This window comes from Protopterus annectens, chromosome 8.part0 (assembly GCF_019279795.1).
Source record: "Protopterus annectens isolate FY-2018-M chromosome 8.part0, PAN1.0, whole genome shotgun sequence".
NCBI lineage: Eukaryota > Metazoa > Chordata > Ceratodontiformes > Protopteridae > Protopterus > Protopterus annectens.
In genome coordinates, this window is record NC_056741.1 from 645,457,836 (window position 1) to 645,476,166 (window position 18,331).

Genomic DNA, 18,331 nt, shown 5'->3' on the forward strand with positions numbered 1-18,331 from the left:
TTGCAGACCAGGCTCATCAGGCTAATGGGGCGGTAGTTTCCGGGGTCCTCTGTGGCTCCCCCTTTGTGGAGTGGGATAACCATCATGGTGCACCATTCAGTGGGCACAAAGCCTGAGGTGAGGCTATGATTGAACATGGTACTTAGGTGGGGTGCCAGTTCATTTTGTATTTCATGTTGAACGCAGCCTGGGATATTGTCAGGTCCCATGGATGCTGTGTTCTTGGCTTTGGAGAGTGTGTTTTTTACTTGTGCAGCCATGATTACAGTATAGAGATGGGCCCTCTAGGGGGTGTGAGGGGGGTAAAGTTAGCACTGAACCTATCTGCCAGGATGTTGGCAATATCAGTTGGTTCTGTATATTTAGTGCCATTGTGCTGTAACTCAGAGCAGATCTGAGTGTTGCCATTGAGATTCTTGACATAGCTATAGAATGCTTTGTGGTTGTCTTTAGAGTCAGTGGCAATTTTGTTTTCATAATTAGCTTTGGAGGATTTTATGAGGGATCTCAGCTTCATACTGTGGCTGACCAGGGATCTCCTCCAGTCATGGGATTTTACTCTTTTTTGCAACAGTTTCTTTCTTCCGTTGTAGAGTTTGTTTATGGCAGAGGATCACCAAATTGGCTTCCTCTTTTTGTAGGATAGCATCTTGGTTCTGTTAGAGATAGCATGATCCATGCACTCGTGTAAGTGCTTATAAAGTGCATTTTTGTAGGATTCAGCAGTCGTACCTCTATTATCCGTCTGCATGGGTGTCATGAAGTTTGTCACTTCTGTCTTAAGAAGTGTGAAGTTGGCTTTGGAGAAGTTTTTTACGGTGGTTTCCCTAATGGGGGGTGGGGGGGTGGGGGCAGGATGTGGATGTCTAGGGTGATTAGCTTGTGGTCGGATCTGACCAATGAGGAATTGACCTCTGGTGTGGAACACTGGTCACCCACACTTGTAATGAGCAGTTCTAGGATATTGCTGCCCCTGGTGGGGGTGTGAATATGTTAATCCAAGGCGGTGGAATTTATGAATTCCAGAAAACGTTGAGCAAAAGAGTTGGTACATGAGTAGTTTTCCCACTTAATGGTGGGGTAGTTAAAATTGTCCATTATTATGGTGTTGGGTTGTACCCTAATATTTTCCAGTGTATCAAGAAATGAGGAGTGGGAATCATGGGGCATGGTGGGGGGTCTGTAGCAAGCTACAATTTGGATTGCGGTCTTGCCCAGAGTTAGTTGCACTTGGATAATCTCGGATGCATTATGCTGTGCAACTAGCCTGGAGGTGTGGATATCCTTAATGAATATGGACACGCCTCCACCTTTAGTGCTTCGGTTTGGGTTAGGTGGCCGAAAGGTGTGGCATGAATTATAGCCTGGTAATACAGGGGTGCTCTCTGGAGCTTTGAACCAGGTCTCTGTCACTGCACAGATGTTGATGTTCTCCATTTTAAGGAGTGCCTTGAGTGAGTGCATTTTGAGGTTTAGACTTCTAGTATTGAATAGCATTATCCTCAGATTTTGCTTGCTTGTACCTGTTCCAGTGGTGAATTTATTTTTAACTGTAGAATCTTACTTGATATATTTTCTTTTCTTACCAATGTATGACTGACATTGTCTTTTTACCCATGTTCTATATCTTCTTTTACCTGGAGTGTTTTTATTAATTTCTTGTTATATTACTATGCTCAGCATACATGATGTAACCTTTATGTGTATTATGCTGGCTGTACTGTATTTGTATAACCTGATGTTGGAGCTTTTCTCCCCGGGCCTCTGCTGAAAAATGGACCCGGTTCAGTCAGAATTTCCTGGTTAACAAATGTAAAATAAAAATAAATAAATAAAATAAATAAATTTGAACCTTGCCTAAAAAAGGCACTATAGGGGTGGCAAGAGCCTTAGCCAGTATCTGGAATCCCAAGGGTGACAGGTGCAGGCCATCTGTGGCAAAGCATCATGGTCTGTCGATCATGTCATCCCAGGCAGACAAATACTGGAACCCTTAGAATGACACCAGAAGCTTAGCCAATTGTTGAAGTCAATTATGTTGTCCTTGTACTGTGGTATCATTCTGGGTGATGGCAGGATGCTATCCAGGGCTAGGGTCATACCTGCCTGGGCTACAAGATCGGAGAGCTCCTCCATGTCTCTTTTCATGTAGTCCAGGGAGGTATGATTCAGGTCATTCACACCAACATGGAAAATGACAGTGTCATATTTGTACTTGTGGAGTGACCTGAGTGCGTGCATTATGTGGTGGATCTTGGCACCTAACAGGCATCTGACAGTAACTTTCTCTTTGTTTAGCCTGGTGAGTGGAACATCAGTGTGCCTGACTATAGAGTCACCTATGAGAGTCACCTATGACTAGAGTGTTGGGTACGTTGTTATGCCTTATGGGCTGTGGTTGAGTGGCACACTGAGATTGTGGGCTATGTGTCATTTGGGTTGTGTTGGGGGGTGGAGTTTGCTTATGTTTCTGCTTTGGAGGTCCCTGTTGCTTGAGCAGGTTTTTATTGAGCCTCCACGAATGTAGGTGTGTGTTTTGTGCTTCTATGTGTGTGTTTTGGTGGTGTAGGTTTTGAGGGACTATGTGATGAGTGTGGTGTGGTATAAGTGTTTGTTTTCTTCTCTTGACTGTCTAGTCCAGTCTTGGGTGAAGAAATCTTTGCTTCCAGTTTGGCTATATAAGTGCATCTCTCAGAGATTGTAGTGCTGGTTGGTAGGAGGAGAGGGTTCTCTGTGTACATGAGGCAATTGCTGCATTGCCCCAAGATGCCCAGATTCATCTGGTAGACAGGAGAAAACACCGGGAGCTGACCCTTAGACATGGCTGGGTAGGTGCTTATTTATTAAGTACTAAAAATTGCTTTCCTCTAGACAAGTGAGGAAAGTTGAGTGCTGTAGTAATTTGTAGCTTATTTAGTGCATACAACGAGTTCTGAACAAGTGCTGAGCTCAAAGAAACAGATTTCAGTGCTGAAACTAAAAAACTGGCTAGTTCTAAGAAACAAAATTAAGCTAGAAGGCTTCTCTCCAACGCAGTAAGGTTTGGGGGCTCAGAAGCTTACGAATAGTCCTGGATACAACATATCTGTATGTGGACTAGAGTACTTACAGGAAAGGCAGGAAACAAACTTAGACATTTATTTTCTTCCTAAATGCTCTCTTTGTACACAGTAGGAGTGCCTGAAATCAGAATATGACCTCACTGCACTCAGTTGAGTGAGCAAATGAGACAGGCCCAGAAGGAGTATCCAAATACAAATTTGCAAGAAGGGCGTGCAATTTCAAATCCTCCAAAATTAATACCAAAACAAGAACGGGGGTGAGGGGTGTGGGAACTAATTGCAGAGACAGAGAGCCACAATTTTCAGTTCAATCATTATTCAGTAAGAAACAAAAATACATAAAATGCAGCACTATATGAAAAAAGTGCAGATAAAAGTGTACTTAAATTCGCTTATACGTCCAGTTGATTGCAGGCAGATCATAGCCGGCCAAAGCTCAAGTATTTAGCAGAAAAAAAGCCAAAATGTACCACTTATATAAGACAGGACAGCTCTCAGCTGAAACACAGAATATCAAAGTGAAACTATCCCCCACTGCTATCAATGGCTACACTTCCAACAAGACATTGGTGAGTATTTGGAAAATATGTGACTTCTTTGTCTTAGCAGTTAAAAGGTCTGTTTCTGTTTTGATAGAAACTGAAGGAGAAATGTTACCTTTGAAATTGTTTCTTTTTTTAGCTGCTGCATTTCAAATCTAAAGAAATAATATTCATATCATGCATTCTTCATGCACATTGCACCTTTATTACCTTAGCGACTGGACCATTTACTTACATATGTTTATAAGACAGAGATATTTCCACTTTATACAGCAGATCCAGCCCATAACTAAGGTTTACAATATTTCAGTTGTTCTTTATTACAAGTAACAGTGAATCTTTCTTTACAATACAATAAAAGCTTACTATAACTAGAAATCTATTTACATTTTCTTACACTTTTGTTTGCACTTGTCCTCCAATTTCTAATGCGTATAACATACAATACTATTACCATTCATTTTCCTCCCAATACTTTCTTCTTGTTACTAATCTTGAATTAACTGTTCCCATTACCTGCACTCGGTCTTGTGCAAGTTGCTTATTTTCTATCCTGTGCTTTCTATTCTAGATGCTGTGTGCTGTCCATTAAGTCAATACGTTTGCTAAGTCTCAGTTCTTTTTGTGTTTTCCATTTTATTTTTCACAACAGACTTTTTAGTCACCAACAAAATGAATCAATTAACATTCTTAAAGCTATTGGTCTTTGCAAGTTAGCAACCCATGTCAAATAAAAGTACTTTTCCTGCTACCTCTCTTCATGTCTTAGGAGTTTTATTATAAAGATATGCAAATCCACATTGAACCTATTAATTATTCCAAAATATCTGCCCACTCCTCCTTCTGTCTCTGACAGCACCATCATCTTTGGTCAACCCCAACAAACATTTTTAGGTTGTCTAGCCAGTGTAAAAAAGTATTTATGCAGGCATTTCCAGGTAAAGATCCTGAATTTTCTAGATTTAGTAAATTGCTTAAATACAGTACAAATCATCAGCCATTCATTTTAAATTCTTACCCACACTAATTTCTACCACTCCTTATTTATTTATTTCTTTATTTACATTTGTTGACCGGGAGTGCCCGACTGGATGTAGGTCCATTTTCAGTGGAGGCCCGGGGAGAAAAGCTCCACAGTTAAAACATACAGACAGTAGTTACATTGGATTTACATAGCGATTAACAATTTGATTAGCATAGCAATTAATTACAAGCATAGTTACAGATGAAGAACATAGTACATCAGTAGACAACTAGAATCTTTATCAGTGAAGTACATAAGAGACATTAACAAATGTTACAATAAGAAGTTCCTGCTGTATAATAAGTAGTAGGCTTATGAGCATCCGAGCTTGCTATAATCAAGGTAGTTAGTGAGGGTGGAAAGAAAGGTAGTGGTTGGATGGGGTGGGTGATATTAGAGTGGGAGTTGCAAGGGCATAGCCATCATATTTTTAGTTGCGCTTTTAGTAATGTTTTGAAGTGGGTACATGATGGTATGGAGGTAATTGTGGGTGGGAGGGAGTTCCATAATTTGACTATGGCGCAAGAGAATAGTGCTTCACCAGCAGAGTTATTACACTCCTGTACTTGCTTATGCATTTTTATTGCCATTAAATAAGCAACCTTGTATATTCCACTTATTCATGTATCACTGGGTTCCTGTCTTCTTACTTCTCTTATTTTCAGCAGATCAGGCCTTTGTGAACCTTTCTACTTAAGTTCTCTTTCATATTATTCATGGATTTTGTATATTCCCATTATTTTTTAAAATCCTTTGGTCTTGTATCTATTTCCTCTTTCTACGCCTTCCTTACTTTTCCATTTGTAAGTTGTTTTCAAAATAATATACTATGTTCTGTATACCGCCATTCATGTATTAAAGATGTGTCAGTACTTAGATGCAACTTAACTGATCCAATAGGCCATATCTGAAATTTCCAATGTGCATATAGTTTAGTGTTAACCACACACTCCACTTAGATGTATGCATTTTTTAAATCATAATGGAATATTCTACCTTTAATGCTTGGGACCATAAATCTAGTTTCTGTGTAGACTTACTTTTTCTGCTCTACATTAGCATTATTTTCTTCTATTTGTTTATTTTGAAGACAATAGACGAACCTCAGCTGTGATGCTTTATGATATTCTCGCACATTTTGTAAAGCCAAACCTCCATTGCTGGCCGTTATGCAATTTTCCTGATAGTCAGCCACCTGCCCTTAAAATGGAAGATAGGATGTATAAAATTCCTCAGTTTTTAAAATTTGTATACACTATTCCCAAACCTGAACAAACAGCCATAGCCTTAACTGATACCTCTGCTGCTAAGAACTTAGTTAATTCCAGTCCTACTCTTTCTAATAAGGATGGGGAAATTATTAATAAATATGGGGAAAAAAAGTGTGTACTTCTGCAACTTTGAATTTCACAATTTTAAATTGTCAGGCTCATATGTCAAAGTTTGTTCTGACATATTGTGAAAGTATGAGGAATGTTTTATCTCCAGTTTCTTCTTGTGAAGTAAAATCTGCTTTATATAACGTTGTTTCTTCTATTGCACAGGCCACTGGTAATTTCTTGCAGTATGTGTCTGACTCAGTTAATACTACTTCCAGAGATATAGCCACTAGTATTGTTTTAAAGATAACCTCCCAGATGATCTTAAAAATGCTATTTTAAATTCTTACTTGCTTACAGATGTAGTGTTTGGCCACCCTGCTGCAGAGGTGATCAAAACATGAGATGAAAGGGGCAAGCTGATCCAGGGAATCTCTAAGATTTTTAAGCCCCCCTTTTCCAAATTGTCCAAGGGATTTTCTTTCTCCTCATCCAAACAGTCTCAACAGAATTTAGGTAAACATATGTTTAAGAAGAGGTGGTTTTCAAAAAGAAGCTTCAATTCTCCCAAAACCAAGGACACTCCAACAAGTCTGAATGACTAATCCTGAGACCTTGTGATCCCCTTCCACCCTGGCCATTTTTCTCTTCCAGAAAGTCTGAATTTCCATTTTTCTCTTTGACGACAGATTGTTTCAGACTAATGGGTTCTAAAAATTATTCATCAGGGTTACAGATGGCAGTGGGAGGAAATTCTTCCTTTCTGGAGTGGGGTCATTCCTCATCCTGCAGATGAGACTGTTTTGTTTCTGCCTGTTCATCATCACTTGCTGTCCCAAGGGGTTTTATTCAAAGATGTTACTATTCCCAAAGAAATTAAATGTTTACAGACTAGTTTTGGCTCTTTCATTCCTAAATTTGTTTGTGATAGTGCACAGATTTAAAATGATGTCACTTCACAACCTATGCCTCTTCTTCCTCTTTCAAGTTTGCTGGTAAAACTAGACTTAAAGGATGCTTGTCATCACATTCCTGTCCATCCAGACTTCAGGCGTTTCTTAAGGTTTTGTGCATGTGGATCACATTAGCAGTTTTCTGCTTTACCCTTTGGACTATCCACTGCACCAAGAGAATTCACAAAATATCTAGCTCCAGTGTTCATTGCAGGATACAGGGTTTCCATGTTTTTTCTGTATTTAGATGATTTGCTTATCTTTGCAATATGTTAGGAATCTCTCTCATGATGAAAGATCTCTTGCACAAACTGGGATTCCAAGAGAAGGATTCCTATTATGTAAGCGATCATTTAAAGTTGTGAATGCTGTTTAATCGAACATGTTTACCTGAAATGGTGAAATTCTGAAAGCACGGAATAGCGATTTTTTTCCCCAGGGGAAAAAAAAGCACTGTGCCATTTTTGGGACTTTGCCATTTCCTCCACTATGGTGCGATCTTGGAGTTGGTATATTTCAGTAGGGGGTGTGGAGGTGACACAGCCCCGCACATTGGGGGTGTGGGGGGCGAAGCCCCCAGTTTATTTTGTGTTTTTTTAACGGATCAATGATTTTTTTCCCTGGGAAAAAAAATCGCTGACCTGTGTGTTCGGCATTTTGGATTTTTGAAGTGTTTGGGTCGATTATACAGCGTTCGCAATTTCAAGCCCTTGCTGGAATAATATATACCCCCAAGAGAATATTCAAAAGTCTTTTTTGATTCCCTTAAACAGGATTGCGCTCCTGGGATGTCAACTAGACACCTCAGTTCAAAGAGCTTTTCTTTCATAGGAAAATATATATCTTTATTTAGATCTTTTTCTAAGGTTTTCCACTCAGACTGGGTCACTGCGAGGGAATACTTCAGGATTTTGGGTCTCATGGTATCTATGATTCTCATGATAACCCTGGCAAGACTACATGAAACGGCAGAGGCAGATTGGGAAAAAACTGTGTAGAAGATATTTTCTTACGTACCACTAACTCAGTGTTATTGTTGGACATAATAGGAATGGAGCAAGAAGCGTCAGTCGTAATTCCTTCAGTTGGTGTGTTGTAAACAGACGACTGACCTGGTGCTTCTTCTTTCAGAGTACTGAATGATTGAGTGGGTGGATGTGATGTCAGTATTTTACTCATTAAGGGGCGTGTTGCTGTCGTGTCACGCTCAGTTCTAATGTTGCTAGGAGCCACAGGTGGTTTACTAGGGAGAGAATTCGCTAGACCCTTGAATAAGAAATAATATTTTGTGATTTCCTGTGATTTATTTGTGTATTTCTATGTATTTCTTGCTATTTTTTGTAATTTTCCTTTAGTATTTTGTGTCTATTTTTAACCATGTATACATCTTTAAATCATGTATAAATCTTTTATTAGCTTTTTATGGTAACCTAGTAACTGTGAATGAATTTTGGTTGATTGGCTACTCACTTAATTGATTGTGTTTTTATGATGGAAACTTGAAATTACTACTGTGATCTGATGAAGCAACTTGTGAAAGTGCTTATCATTGTTTTATATCTTCATTAAAGACTTTTACCTCTGCTGTGGGCTGCTGAAAATGTTTTTTCCACTGCTTATGCTTTATATACTGGGAACCCAATTAAAATGACCCCAGATCTTGTATCTGAAGAGGAATCACATGCAGTCATACACGGAGTCTCAAACTCAGAAGAGGAGATATTTTACAGTCGTAACCGATGGATTTAAAGGAAAGGATAGCTAACACTTGTTATTGATAGACAGCCAAGTCTACCCTATTTGGTGATGAGGGATTAACGTAATCCATTAGCTCAGTCTTCATCAGACGGTGGATGTAGCTATCACATTCATTATCATTTTTGTGCCTTTTCAGTATTGAATACTGAAACCTGTTTTAATGCTGGTCACTATGTATAGTGATTTGACTTTACAGTACCTCTTTAAATGAAAACAGTGATTCATAATAGTTAATATTAGAATAATTCTTTCTTTCTTTCTTTCTTTCTTTCTTTCTTTCTTTCTTTATTTATTTATTGACATTTGTTGGCTGGGAAAGTCCACTGGGTCAAAAACCCATTTTCAGTGGAGGCCCAGGAAGAAAAGCTCCAGTTACAGATCAAAATTTTTGCAGCAAAATAATATTTACAATAATAAAACAGTGTACAAAAATGTATATACAATTTTTATACAATTTCCTATTGATTAGTAATACACAGAGTAGAATGTTTTATACAGACTGGTTAGGTGGTAGCAGTACACACACAGTATTTTTAATGGCATTCATTGTATGGATGGAAGAAGACAGTAGATACATTCATAATAGTCAGGTCATTTATACACTTCGATTTATGGGAAGTTTAGGATTTAACATGATTGAAAAGTCAATGAAGTTCTCTGGATTTACGGATTGTTACTTGAAACTGAGAAGAGTCATACTAGTCAGCAGAATCTTTGAATTTGTTTGCGGTGGTATTAGTATTTCAGTTCCATTATTTTTCTATAAATAAAATATCTTAACATTTATCAATACTTTTTGACAGTGTGTGGTATATCATATTTCATATTTATTGATCAGAGATCTGGAATTCTGCCTACATTCTTTGTATAAAGGTAATCAAAAAACAGGGGATAAGAGAAAATATACAATATTATTGTTGCAAGAAGTGGTGCTTATTAACTGGATTTTCAGCTATTTGTAGGCAAAATGTAAATGCATGATGCCGTTGACCAGAGTGAGGACAGGAAACACATAAAGAGCTAAATGTCATTGTAGTGCCTCTCTCTCAGAGAATGATATTTCTCTCCCCATCCACTGTTGTCCTTGCCATAGACAAGAGAGGGCAACTGAGACATTCAGGATCTACACACTGAAGGCAATCTGCATATACACTCTGGAATATGCTGATATCATGCACATCCATGCATCTTGGGGAAAAGCATAAGAGAATCATGACAGGTTCAGGCAGATGATAGCCTTAATGGTGCTTACGTATTAACGCAACCAGATCATGAAAGCCACTTTATGAAAAAACTTCAATGCATTTTCAGTTTAGCTTAAGGCATATAACATATAGGAAATATTTTATTAACTGAATTCAAGTAAAATGTACAACATTCCCTTGGCTTTGGCTCTTTGCCACCCCCCCCAACCATTATCTTTGCCCACAATCATTGAACAACGAAGGTTAGCTGCGTGATTCCTGGTGTGTGGCGGTCCAATAAAATGATACAGATCTTTTTTTGTTTTGTTGTAATAAAAATTCGCAAAGTATGTCATAGAGATCGTGTTCCTTGTAACACTGCAACTGCCGCTATGTACATAAGTAATTATGGCAATGAACATATAGCTGTAACTGTCCATAAATTTTCGCACTCGCAGAATGTCCATATACTTTACCTCCTAATTTGGTCTGTTCCTAAAAAACAATGTGTTTCTCCTTCTAGTTATGTGCTGTGACAGATTTATTATCCAGAAGCAAAGGATGCCCAGATAAGTCACCAGCTGCACTCTCTGAAAACCTGCCAGGTGAGAAACGTATTCCCGATAGCTATATCCTTACTACAGCTGTTCCACATTTGCGTACACACACCACGCACACAGAAATTTTCACACACCTTCAAAATAAGGATAAGCCCCCCCCCCAAACAGATTTTGCCCGTCAATCTTAAAAAAAAAACGGATAGCTGTGTTCCTGTGAAGGGAAACAATCACTCTCCGGTATTAACGGTATTAATGCAACCTCTAAATAGAGGCATTTTGACCATATTTCCTGTTAAGTGATACTTGTACAGTGACATTGACACAGCACTTATATTAAATTGATATTATTTTCTGTATTTCAGCAAGTTAAGATGTTACATACCAGTAAAAAATCGGTCTCAGTTAACATGTTTTTACTACATTGCCATTATTTAGCGAGCTACATTGCCATTATTTAGCGAGTTGTGACACATTTCGCTCCTGGTTACGATAATACATAAGTACCACCTTAACTTTTTACCAGTCTTGAGGGCTCATGAAACAGAGCACTGCTGCTTGAGGGCTTCTGGTTGTTCTTGGGTGGACCTGAATAGGAGAGGGCTCTCCTTGGACAGCATTGAAAGTCAGCCTGATAAACAGTGAGGAGGACTGAGGTGATACGGGCCCTTATCATATTTATAGAAAGACCCCACCCACAAAAAGAGACTTACCAAAATCATAAGAAAACAAATAACTATAAAGAGTTGTTTTGGTCCTTCATCACATAGAATAAATACAAATGCTCTCTTTTTCTGTCTTTTGCAAGGAATCGTGTTCTACAACTTTCGGATGGAATTGACTCCCCTGGCAACTTGCGCTGGGACCTAGCACTGTGCCTTCTCCTTGCTTGGATAATCTGTTACCTCTGTACAATAAAGGGTATCAAATCCAGTGGAAAGGTAAACATTTCCCATTTTATAACAATACTGCTTCATCATTATTACTCTTAGGATAATGCACTTATATGTACTTATGTACTTATAATTGGGTTAAAAAGAAGAAGCAATGATAGATCCATAACTGGCATTCCTAGTTCAAATCATGGGAACCATATGGTAAATGTATACCACTATCTCTTTGGTGTAGGTGACCCATTAGACATTGTGCATAAGAAGAATCAAGATGTGCTTAAGCAGCAGAATCTGTGTGATGTATATTATGACGTAGCCTTTGACTTGACAGATCCTGTATTATGTCTAGTTAAGAGCAGGAAAACTCCTTTCTTTTAAATTGCAGAACTGTTGCACTGAAAAAAACAGAAAGAAGTGATGAAACTTCTATATTACTCTTATACCTTTTTCTACCTCTACTCTCTCTATCCCCATTACTAACTTACCCTAACCTCCCTTCCTCTACACATACTCCCCTGAGGTTACACTCATACCTACTCCACATCTATTCCTACTATCCCCTCTATCACACCCTACCCTTCTCTATCCGTACTATCCTATGCCTTCACCAATACAATCTGTTACCATATTTCATGACCTTTAGAATATTAATAATCATTATGATAATCATCTATTATGTAAATAATGCTGCATCTTCCTATTATCAGGCTTTCCATATAATTTATGCTTGAACACTATGACTTTATTATGTATGTTAAGTTTTTATTCTGAAAAACTAATGTGTAGTTTTTCAAATTTTGTGCTTGAATGTTATGACTTTATTATGTCTGTTAAGTTTTCATTCTGACAAGGTAATGTGTTGTTTTCATATTTGTGCTTGAAGGTTATGACTTTATTATGTCTGTCTAGTTTTTCATTTTCATAACCATATATATCTAGAGCTTTTCTCCCAAGGCCTCTACTGAAAATTGATACCGCATGACCCAGTTGGACTTTCCTGGTAAACAAATGCCAAATAAATAAATAATATTGTTAGGGGTATGGACTTTTATGACTTCTAACAAACTATGGTCTTTAAAAAGTCTGATAAAATGCAGTAGGTATTGCCTTGGGAAAGAAATACAAGCTACCATCCCGGTGTTAAAGTGTTGCAGAAGTCTCCCACGACTAGACTAGGAAAAGGACAGTATCTGGGTATATAATGACACAAATGTAGGTAATCTGCAGGGCACGTGCCATTTACTCTAGTATCTGTTGTCGAGAATTGCCCACATGGGTAGTTATTGGACTATTTTAATGCAGTGCTTAGGTGGATACAGTACTAGATTTCTGATGTATACTATCCTTTGTTTATGACTATTGCTACTTATGTTTGCACTCATGCAAAATTAAAACAGATTGTTTTCTCTTTTTTCTGTTATGGTGAATATTTTACATTTCCAAAGTCACTGCTTTTGAAATTATTTCTCTTTCTGTATGAAACTGGTGGTATAGTTAACTTGTATACTTAAAAAAGATGTCAAATATTGTGCTTCTTTTTATATGTTTTAATTAAAACAAATATGGGATTTCCTAATATGGTACTAATCATTACCAAATTGAAAACATTAGCCGTTGTGTTTATTGGGATAATTCTCTTTACTCCCCTGAAACAAAACAAGTAATTACCTGTAATGTACCTAGTGTGCTTAGGGAATTCAACTCTGTCCTTAGAACAGCTAGAAATGATTGAACACAAGTAATACAAAAGTATCTGAAGCAGTACAAATAGCATATATTTTTCTGTTCTATCTTCTTTCTGATTCTCATCTAGAAGGCTAACCATATGGAACCATGATAACTGACCATCCGGATGTGAACTGGTAAAAGCATGCATTCTATCATTTCTCTATGCCCTTACTACCTACCTGCAATACTATTACCTCCCTTAGACTACTTTTCTCATGTATGATTCACTTATGCTGATACACTACACCAAGACTACCTAGGTACTCACTCAGTCACTCAAATGGTACACCGAAATTGTAATTCCTTTCTTTCCCACTTTCAGCCAATTACTGTATGTCAAATGTTTCACAAGGGCTATTTGCTCTATCTTTCACACTGTACATATGCTTATATTTAAATCATGTTAAAATATATTCAGTTTATCACTCTGTTAGTTATTCTGTTATCTAATAGTTTATAAGCTTTGTATTCTACTCTGGTAATTACTCTATTATCAGATTGTATGTAAGTCTTGTATTTTGTTTTCAGATTGTATGTAAGCTTTGCATTTTACTGATATGAAATATTAACTGGTGTAAGGGACTTTTCCCCCTGGCCTCTGCCAAAAATGGGCCTCGGCTCAGATGGACATTCCCAGTCAAACATCAAAATAAAAAAATTAAAAACATTTTCAAATAATCACTGAAGCCTGAGGCACTACTTATACTTGTCACAATGAGCTACAAACTTTTTTTTTTTAATTCAGATGTTTCTTATCTATGAATGAAAACTGTGCCATCGAAAGGAGCTTTTCAGGAAAGCACAAATTGACTTGATGAACTGTAACAGAACCTTGGTAATGTTAACTTGTTTACTGGGTGCCTAAGAATGGAGAAATAACACATGCAATCCTTAATAAATGCAATGCAGTATGAGACAATCATCCTTACAGCATGCAATAATATGAATAAAGCCTTGCCCCTTAACAAAAGTCATTTATGAGAGTTAAACAAAGTTTACTTATTCCAATTTGTAGTGGAGTCAGCAAACTTTGTTCACATCTTATGAATGACTTTTGTTGAGGGATGGTCTTCCTATTTATTTTTATTTATATAACTAGAATATATAGTATTGTAGCTAAACTGGAATATATAGTTATAAGAATGATTGTCTCCCACTGTACTGCATTTGATTTTCAAAAAAAGATTGCATGTCTACTTATTTCTAAATTTTTATGCAGCCAGTAAGCAAGTTAACATTACCAAGGTTCTAATACTTACATAGTAGCATTTTAGAGTACTGAATGCTGTGTGTCAGGTACATATTGTAAAAAAATGATATATCTCGAAATATTTTGGCTTTAAAGCATTACTAATGCCAGTTAGTGATAAGTAACTGTAAATAGTACTGATCCTTTGACAACATTGAAATAATGCTTTATAATAGCCAGATGGAAACTTAGTGTGTTTTGAACTAATGACTGTTATAAAACCAATTATGAAATTTGCTCTTGTATAAATGGAGGGCTTTTCTTAGCCATAGTAGATGTGTTAGAGTCTGAAGGAGGAGGTTAACTTTACTGTGTATCAGAGCCAATAGAGTGTCAAGGGGGAGGCTCATTGTACTGAAAGACTATGGTTTTTATTGGAGACTGTCATTGTGCAATAGTCAGAGATGGGTCCTTATCTATGGATAAGGGATAAACAAGAAGGGAGGAGGTCTCCATCAGCCAAGGGTGGAAATTTGATGAAAAAACATAGAAATATTGGCCTAAAGTGGGTTGGTCTAGGTGAATAAAGGATCATTCAGAGTCTACAACAACAACTTCATAGTTGGGTCAGGAGTTTCAGGAAGAAGAAGATGAATTAAGTGAAACTTCAGATAGTGAACCTGAGATAAGTAGTGAAGCACAATAAGATTTAGAAATTGTAGATGTGTGTATTACAGCAGAGCAGTCTGCAGGAATAGAGCCAGTATAAGAAAAAGAGTTACAAAATAAAATATTACAACCTGAAAGTGTTGAAAGGCAGGAAAAGGAAATGACAAGAAGAACTGAAATGAAAGCATTTCCTACTAAAGTGGTGTAATCCAAAGAAATGAATTTAGGAGGTTAGAAAAATATACAGCCTAAGGATAATTATAAACGTTCTGCCAAACTGAATGCACAGAGTTCAAAAAATTAGGAATTCTAAGCTGCAGATGTGTAGTTTAAATGATAATTAAGTTGGTAAGAAATCATTTATTAGTGTAGTAAACGGAAAAGAAATGTGAAACGTGAACTGTTATCAGTCCTAAAATGATTAATGTCTGTTTAAAACAGGAAACCCAAGTAAAGGGGAACTCTGGGCAACAGGTTTTTGAGTGAGGAAAAAATAAAACTGAAGACAATTTTTATTTAGCGCTACCATATGCAAATGAAGACTTAGGTATAGAAGAACTTATACTGGAGTATATTAGAGAAGAAGATGAACCTTCAATGTTAGAGCAAATGAATGAAGAGAAAGAAATTTAGCAGACCTAGAAATGAGCCATATCAACTTCAGAAATGCTCAACAGGAAGGTGACACCTTTATGAGAGCAACATAGACTATAGAAGTGACAGATGGAGGTGATAAAGAACAAGATTAACCTACTTTTTACACTTAGAACTAAACAATTCTATATAAAGTGAGTAAGGGCAAAGAGAAAATTGCATACCATTTATTAGTACTGAAGCCTTACAGAATATTCATTATGAAACTTACACATTGCCATATATTCATAGTCAGAAACTTGGAGATAACTTGGGAATGGATGAAACTAAGGCCTGAGCATTAGCCAGATTTTATTGTCCTGGAATTATAAACAGAACAGAAAAATTCTGTTTGTCCTGCTGAGAATGTCAGAAATCATCTCTGCAGACTAGCTTCATGAATCATTTGATTCCATTGCCTGTTATGTATGTGCTATTTGAATGCATCATCGTGGATATTATTGGACCACTGGTAAAATGAAGTGGATATCATTACTTCTTGCTCATAATAGACTATACAGCAACATTTCTAGAAGCTGTATCTGAAGAATTGGCATTATTATTCTCGAAAGTAGATATTATTAACTCTTCATGTCAGGGATATGCAGAAATTCTGCCAGTGTTTTCAGGTTAAATAGTTGAAAATATCACCTGACAAGCCATAAACTAATGGCTTGTAAGAGAAGTTCAATAAAACATTGAAATTTATGTTAATAACATTATTGAAACAAATAGTAAGAACTGGGATGTTGCATAGTTATCTTTTGTAGTTTCTTCCTAGGCTATTGACCCTGAATGATCTTTAGTAGTCTAGCCGTGCATTTCCATGAAAGCTTTTTTAGTCCATATAATTTTAAATATGAGTAACTCATAGCAGTTAAAGGAGTTACATGTTACCCCTTTCCATAAGTGACAAGGTTGCTAATCCAGGGATGAATTTGGGGTTTCTCATTGATTCATCCAGATTACATTTAAGTAGAGTAAGAGAAGTACTTTATAGGTTTTTTTTTGTAGGGAAGAAGATTATTCCAAAGAAATAGAATTCTCTGTGATACATATCTGTCCCACCAACATGTTCTATTTATGTTGCAGAAGATATTAAAATCCCTTGAGTGGGTGTTTATGCAACCAGTGGACTTGTAAAAGAGCAGTAGGTCTGAAAGGATAGTATCTGCTGAGACTCTGTATGTGAGGCAGACGTCAACCCTCAGCAACATGCATGGTACCAGGAACAGGGACAAGGCTTTGAGATGATAAGTGTAGTGTTTATAGATTGTTACTAGGCTAGAGACCTGGGGAGCCTTTCTAAGCCTAGCTAAGTTTTCCCAAAAGAATAATGATGTCCTGTATACAAATAGGACATTAAAGGCCAGGCATTTATAAGCTGCCTGTATCCATAAAGGACATGGGTTCCAGGCTTAGTGTAAATTTCCTATTCTCCATCCACTGGTCTAGATTGCACTTATATCAGGTAATAGACAAACTCAACTTCACATGGATGGGAAGCCTGTTCCATAGGAAGAGCAGTCTCTGGACAAGTGTCTATCTCTCCAATATGTTCTGTTTAAGTCACAGAGAAAATTCAGGTCCCTAGACCTTGTCGTGCAAAAATTACAGCTATCAGGTTCATAGATATATACTAGGCTGTCAGTCTACAGGCTATTACAAGCCTAGGAAATAACAATATACCAGAGTCAAACCTGCACCTTGTATGTATGATGTAAACATGTCAAGCATTATGTCAACCATGTAATCAGAGTTTCACTTGTGATTAATAGGTTCATAGGTGAGTGCTACACTAGCTACCTTTGTTGGTCATTTTAAGCCTATCCAAGTTCTCTCAAAGGTGAGAATTAGATCCTCTATCTTCTGTTTCTGAGGTAAACACCTTAATCATTGTCCCAACCCCCAATTCTATGATTTAAACCCTTGATTGTCTTGGTGAGAAAATACTGTGGGCATTTAATTTGTGTCATGTGTTTGGACAGATACATGCCAAAAGGGGCATTATACTCAGTCATCAGACTAATAAGTGCTGAATACAGTGGAATGGTCACATCTCTGGACCTGGACACTATACATTTATTAATAAGCTGCATAATGAGAAATATTTTTTTTAGAATAGTGGATTCATGGTGTGTGAAGGACATTTCACTCTGTACATAGGTGCCCAGGTCCCTAACTACTGGATACATTCTCAGGGATATGCTGTCAATTTGATAGTTGCAGGGGACATTGTGCTTGCTGATGGATACTATTACACATTTATTGGCATTTAGTTTTAGTGTATGGCTTTGACACCACCTATTTGCATGGGAAGGTCCCTCTTGGAGGATCTTGGTGTCCTCTCTGGAGTTATTAATGGTACCAAGTTTACAGTCATTAGTAAACTTAGTGAGACATCAGCCATTAATATTGGCTTTGAACTCCTAGAAAGAAATGCCAAAGTGGAGTGGCTCAAGGATAGAGCCCTGTGATGCACCATTGATATGGAGCTGCCTACCCTAATTTCCTGGGTTCTATTTGTGAGGAAATTTCCTATTCATTAATTTACATAGGGAATGCCATTTAGCTGTAAGAGTTTATTAACCATATCTGAATGCAGAATGATGTTGAATGCCCAAGTCAGATCTAGATATGTGGTGTGTGCAGATTTTCCCTCATCCATTGCTTCAGTAACCTTCTCAAAGAAGTCAGCCAGTTGACTAGGCAGGATCTGCCCTTGACAAAAATGAAATGGCTTGAGTCAAATGTTTATAGGTTGCCTATGTTCTTGTTTATTAAGTCCATAATGATCCTTTCTATAACCTTACAGATAAG

The 18,331-nt window shown here is 37.3% G+C and overlaps 1 protein-coding gene across 3 annotated transcripts in view; it reads left to right on the top strand.

The window, feature by feature from the left end:
* The window catches only part of LOC122808962 (sodium- and chloride-dependent GABA transporter 2-like), a 1,071,132-nt gene that overhangs the window by 495,140 nt on the left and 557,661 nt on the right, over positions 1-18,331 (top strand). For all 3 annotated transcript variants that reach the window (XM_044080126.1, XM_044080127.1, XM_044080128.1), the window contains one exon: positions 11,208-11,340. In XM_044080126.1, coding sequence (XP_043936061.1) covers positions 11,208-11,340 — 133 coding nt within the window. The remainder of the gene's footprint in view (positions 1-11,207; positions 11,341-18,331) is intronic.